The sequence below is a fragment of the Microcebus murinus genome, chromosome 9, assembly GCF_040939455.1.
Source record: "Microcebus murinus isolate Inina chromosome 9, M.murinus_Inina_mat1.0, whole genome shotgun sequence".
NCBI classification, from domain to species: Eukaryota; Metazoa; Chordata; class Mammalia; order Primates; family Cheirogaleidae; genus Microcebus; species Microcebus murinus.
Genome location: NC_134112.1, coordinates 88,515,386 through 88,521,385, shown reverse-complemented (window position 1 = coordinate 88,521,385; position 6,000 = coordinate 88,515,386). Strand labels below are relative to the sequence as shown.

The window sequence follows — 6,000 nt, the reverse complement described above, 5'->3', positions numbered from 1 at the left end:
CTGCTCCCTAGGTCTTCATGGTTCCACTCCTCTAGAAATGGCAAGCCAGACCCAGACAGACATGTTTCCTTGGCTGCAGGCAGAATGGCTCCATCCAGCATACCCCTCAGGGGCTATATTCTATCAATAAGCCATCTCTGTCTGAAGCCCGGGCACTTGTGTCTTCCAGCCCTTTCCAGCTCACTGTCTACCCAGGATGGACTTCTCAAAGGTTGGCAACAACCTCTTCTCCCCTCCTTTTTTTGACTCTATCTCAGTGATCAGAGTTCTCATTACCAATGTTTTTAGACTCCTAAGGGCCTAGCCCAATATTCTGGATTTCCTAGGGAGAGACTAGATTCTCCCAGACATCTTCTCTCCTCTCTGCTTTATTTCAAGAAAGAATAATGCTCTAAAGTGAAGGACACCATTTCTGATTATGCAATCATAATTGAAAGAGATGCCTCCAAGCTGAAAAAATTTCTGTTATATTGAAGACTGTTAGAATAGGAAGAATCAAAAGAAGGAAGGTCAAGGGGTAATGAATGTTTACTTTCTCTCCTTGCTGTAATAGAATAATAGAACATGTTAAAACAGAAAAAATTCTCAGAAGATGGTGAAAGTCAAGAGCTTTGAGGAGCAAAATAGACACATCTTCAGAATTCATTGAAACAATGTTCAGAGATGAGACAGGCAGGTTTCCACGGTTTGTTATACTAACAGGAAAAAAACTGCTCAAGAGCAATGAGAAATTCTCAAAAATGCAAATCTGATTGTGTCATCACAAATGGTTTCAATAAGGATGACAAGGGGACTATGCTTGGAGAACTCAAGAGTGTTTGCAGGGGAGTGGTGAGGTTAGCTCTTGAGTGGACATATACAAAAGGAAGGGAGGAGGAAGAGGGGCCAGGTGCGGTGGCTCATGCCTGTAATCCTAGCACTCTGGGAGGCCGAGGCAGGTGGATCACTCAAGGTCAGAAGTTTGAAACCATCCTGAGCAAGAGTGAGACCCCATCTGTACTAAAAATAGAAAGAAATGAATTTCCCAACTAAAAATATATAGAAAAAATTAGCCGGGCATGGTGGCACTTGCCTGTAGTCCCAGCTACTCGGGAGGCTGAGGCAGGAGGATCGCTTGAGCCCAGGAGTTTGAGGTTGCTGTGAGTGAGGTTGATGCCACAGCACTCTAGCCCAGGCAACAGAGTGAGACTCTGTCTCAAAAAAAAAAAAAAAAAAAAAGAGGATGTAAGAGGAACACAGAGGGTGGGATATACATTCAAGAGTCATGGCAGGGATGCTAAATCATAAGTGTAATAAGGCCTGTGTTTTGTTTTGTTCTTTTAAAGCCTGTGATAGTTTTATGAAAGAATCAAAGAAATATGTTTAGGGGAAGTAAAATGACCAATGAGGGATGTGCTTGTATCAGGAACTCAGGTGGTAAGGTTGATTGTGGCTTGGTAGGTATTATGGGCTGAATATGTACCCCAAAAGATAGGTTGAAGTCCTAATCTCCAGTTTCTCAGAATGCAACCTTACTTGGAAGTAGAGTCATTGCCATTGGAATTAGCTAAGATAAAGTTATACTGCAGAGGAGAAAGACACACACAGGACAGAGAATGCCATGTGAAGGGACAGACGCATGAGAGGAGGAGCCATGTGGCAATGGAGGCAGAGATGAGAGTGATACAGCGGCAAGACAAGGACCTCCACGGACTGACAGCCACCACCTATGCTAGGGGGAGGCAAAGAAGGATTCTGCACAGAGACAGAGGGAGCATAGACCTGCCGACACCTGATTTTGAACTTCTAGCCTTGAAAACTGTAAGACAACACATATCTGTTGTTTTAAGCCACCCAGTTTGTGGTACTTTGTTGTAGCAGCCCTGGGAAACCAACAGCGTAGGCAGCCCTTACAAGACACCCTCTCTTGCCTGCCCCTCCTCTTCACATAATCCTCACCATTCCGAGAGGGAGACCTCGATGAGCCAACTGCTGTCCATCTCACGCACATTCTCTGGCCCACAATTTCTCTTTGGAAGACCAAGTCTTCAAGGCTTGGGTCATGTATGATTTCTTGGGGGCACTGTCCCTATAAACTTTTCATAAAACATGAGTGATTTCACCACTCTTCCATCCAAGCATCACCATAAATTTGGTGTTTGTTCTTGCTTTAATTTTAGCAGAATTCATGTTGCTCTAATAGGGGCTCTTTTCAAACAGATGTCTTATCCTTCTTAGTGCCTCACACTAAATCTTGTTCAGACATGTTATAGCAAGTCAATACCAGTTTATTTTGGTGCAACAAAACTAGAACTCCATGCAGTTTTTTCATAATACACATTTCCCATGAACTCTTTGAAGATCCCTCATATAAGGAAGATGTGTGCATAAACCCTAGTTTCTATTTTAGCATTAAGATGATCTCAAAAGCCCCCAGGAGATAGGACCAGACAAATGGAATAGTTTATATGATAAACTTCTGCTTAAAGACAACATAGAGTTCTAAGACATCTGTCCCCACCCACCAAAAAATACTTGCCATGGGGACAAAGCAATACTTAATACCCCAATATGCCATTGTAAGAAATTTCTACAGCCAATTGGCAAAGCGTCCTTTATATTTAAAATGGGCAAACTGTGTTTTCCAAAACTGTTAACTACAGGGAGGAATCAAAAAGGAGGAAGGAAAAGCAAATGTTGGGGACATTACTTTAGAATAGACCATCTCCTCCCTAATCTAGGCAGGCCTGGTGATCTGGCTTCTGCCCATCTCTCGGGCTTCTCCCCGCCAATCACTGCCTGGTGCTCCATGCTGCGGCCACATTGGCCTCCCTGGCAGTCACTAGAACACCAGCTCCTTTCCAAATCTCATTTACTTTAGGTAGGTCCTCAAGTGTTACCTACGTAGAAAGAACTTCCTCAACTATTGTCTAAAATAGCATTGACCTGCCCCATCCTCTTCTGCTTATATTTTTCTTTACAGTAATTACCACTTTCTGAAATTATATTATGCATTTATTTCTTTATTGCCTGACTTTTCCATTGAGATAAAAAGCTTTATGAATTCAAGGACTTGGCTCACTTCTTTAGGACCTAGAAAAGCATGTCATTGGCTTTTATCAATAATGTCTGTTGAGTGAACGAAAGAAAAAAAATAGAATAAGCGAAGCCCAGAAAAAGCATCTCAGGAGAAGGGCCTAACAGAAAACGGGTGAAAAATATGAAAAAGAAACAATGGCAATTTGCTAGAACTGTGCTAATACAAATTTATAAGGGGAATATTTATATTTGTGTATAATATGTAATCCATTTAAAAAAATCCCGAGAGACTTAAATGAATTGAACTACTTGCAAATATTTTGGACAGTATTTAAGTCTGCCCTATTTCTCTTTTTTAAAAATTTAAAAATTTTTTTATTACTTTTGTTTTACTGTATCTTCTAAACAAGAGAAAGTCTCTCCCATTTCTCCAGCGAGGTTCTGCCGCGCAGCAACTCTTGCGCTCAACCTTGGTGCACTGGTTAATTTCTGCGGATTCTCCGGGAAGAGACTAAACTCGCCCTCCCTCTTTAATAAAATGTATTCTTGTCTCTATTTGATTGGCTTTCCCTACCAGGCACCCCTTTATCATTGGCCAAGCCTCCAGTCCATCACTCCCACACTCAAGCCCTCTATTGGCCCGTAGTAGCAGAGAGCCGGCCGCAGGCCGCACTCAGGCAGGAGGAGTTCCCGGGTGACGTCAAAGGCACTGCCCGCCCACATTCCAAAGCCTGGGCGGAGAATTCCCGCGGCCCTGCCTTTGTGGGCGGGACATAGAGGGAAAGAAGACTTCTGATTGGGTTTGGTAGGTGAGGCGGGTATCCGATTGGCCACTGCCCTGGAGGGAGGTGGGGTTGCAGCTGAGTCCTGGAGCCGAGCTGAGGAGCCCTGGGGAGTCTCAAAGTTTGTGTCTGGAGCGGTATTGGAGAGCGGGCTTATTGCAAAGGGAGTTTCCTGGGATGAGAGCTGACCGCCTGCCTTCATTCTGGGTGCACACCCCGCTTTAATCCTCGCAGCCGTGGGTGCGAGCCCTGGACGGCCTGTGTCCCCCGGGTTTCTCAGATCTCCGAGGACACCAGACGGGAGCCCGTGGCTCTTCTCTCTCCGGCAAGGGAGCAAACGTTTTCCTTCCTAAGTGCACAAGCTACACACGCACGCTCGCGCGCACACGCACGCGGAGGGAGAGGAATCTCGCCGGTCCGGGGCGGCTCTGCCGGTCCTCTCCTGCCCTCCGCATCCTCGCCCCGCGCGGCCCCGACCACCATGGAGGTGCTGGAGACCGGGGAGCAGGGCGTCCTGCAGTGGGACCGCAAGCTGAGCGAGCTGTCAGAGCCGGGGGACACCGAGGCCCTCATGTACCATACGGTGAGGACTCGGCGGGGCGGGGGCAGGGTGGCTTTTAAACCGGGGAAGTGTCATCGGAGGAACAGCTGGAGACCTAGGGACTGGGAAGGCAGTATTTGGGAAAGACCATGGCCAGAATCCAGAGGTCTGGGGCGAGGTGGAGTTTTTCTGAGCAGATGAAGGTGGGCAGCTGGCCCTTTTAAACTTTTCATTAGAGTATTGTCACTTTGTATTCTTTTAGCAATTTATATTCCCCCCCCCCAGGCTTTTTCTTATCTGTAAGTATCATTTCCTATTGCTAACAGTACAGTAATGCAGGAGATATGTTTGAGAATAATATGCTTCCACCTAGTTTGCTGTTAATTTTTGTAAGTTTTTAAAAACTGCACAAGATTAAGTTGTGTTTCCTTTCCATCTGTTTCATATTCTCCCTCTCCCTCTCTCTCTTCCCCTTTCTTATTTATATTTTAAAAAGTGCACGTGTGTGTGTTGAAAAGACTCCTTCACATTAGGCAGAAAGCTGCTTTATTTGGCTTCTTAAACTGTACAGCCAAGAAATCTGCTTCCTCCCTCTTTAGAGGAAAGAGCAACAGAGGAGTATGGAAAATCTGAGGCAGTTGCATATTTCAGAAAGGCTTTGGGGAAGGTGGAACAGCTCACCAGTTAGTTCCTCGGTCAGCCTCACACTATGCTTCAAGACCTCTTTGAGCATTAAGCTGTCACAGGGCATGCATATTTCTTTTAAAGTTTTAAATTTAAACTTTTTGGTATTAAGTTTGCAAAGTAAAATTTTTTTTTCTTAACAGCCAGCACTGGTAATTTGACTTTGTGCAAGATCTCTTTGTTTCTTTCTTATACATGTAGACATTTGTAATGAGGGGAGGGGCACTAATGAGAAAAACGAGAGACTTGACTCTTTCCTCTTCAGGGTTCTTTTAATGGGGTCAGTACTGGGATATTTGAAACTTTAGCAAAATGGCCTGTAGGCTCCACCTCTTTGGCCTTTGACTCTGGCTGACTTTATTTTGGGACGAGGGATGAGGGTTTCCCTGTCCATTCTCACCGAAGCATTTGTGGTGGCTGAGAATGGCTTGTTTAAAAAAAGCAGAGTGCAGGGCTGAGAGGGAGTGGTAGTTCATGCTGGGGCAAAAGCCAGATGTTCAGTGTGATCTTCTGGGCTTTGCTTCCTGAGCCTGTGTCGAGGAGACCATGTGGGCTGCATTTGGATTGGGGGCCCAGATGTGCTTCCCGTCCTCAGTAAAGAATGTAGAGCATACTGGCCCTTAACTATCTTCTGATTTTTGGGTGCTGCAGATGTTTCGACTGACATGGGCTACATTTTAACCCTCTGCAGAGGGGCTGCTCTTCTCTTTTGTTCTTAAACATCTTTTATTGTGAAAATGTGTCATCCAGAAGCTGTAATGGCACAGCTGGTGGATGAATTATATACAGGCATCTGCATTCTGCATTGCCCTTCCTGGGCCCTGCAGCTTGGATTTGTGAGATCCCAGGTCAGGGTTTGAGATGCTACCTGTGACTGTGGCATTAACTCCTGGAAGAATAGCTTGAACTGGCTCTAACTAACATCTTCTCACACAGTTTCAAGGGTAGAGACTTTACATTTATTTTGATATTAAC

At 45.1% G+C, this 6,000-nt stretch overlaps 1 protein-coding gene across 1 annotated transcript in view; it reads left to right on the top strand.

Annotated features, from left to right (window-relative positions):
- Positions 1-3,871: 3,871 nt before the first annotated feature.
- The window catches only part of CREB3L2 (cAMP responsive element binding protein 3 like 2), a 116,635-nt gene continuing 114,506 nt past the window's right edge, over positions 3,872-6,000 (top strand). Inside the window, exon 1 of the mRNA XM_076006639.1 lies at positions 3,872-4,383. Coding sequence (XP_075862754.1) covers positions 4,282-4,383 — 102 coding nt within the window. The 5' untranslated portion in view covers positions 3,872-4,281. The remainder of the gene's footprint in view (positions 4,384-6,000) is intronic.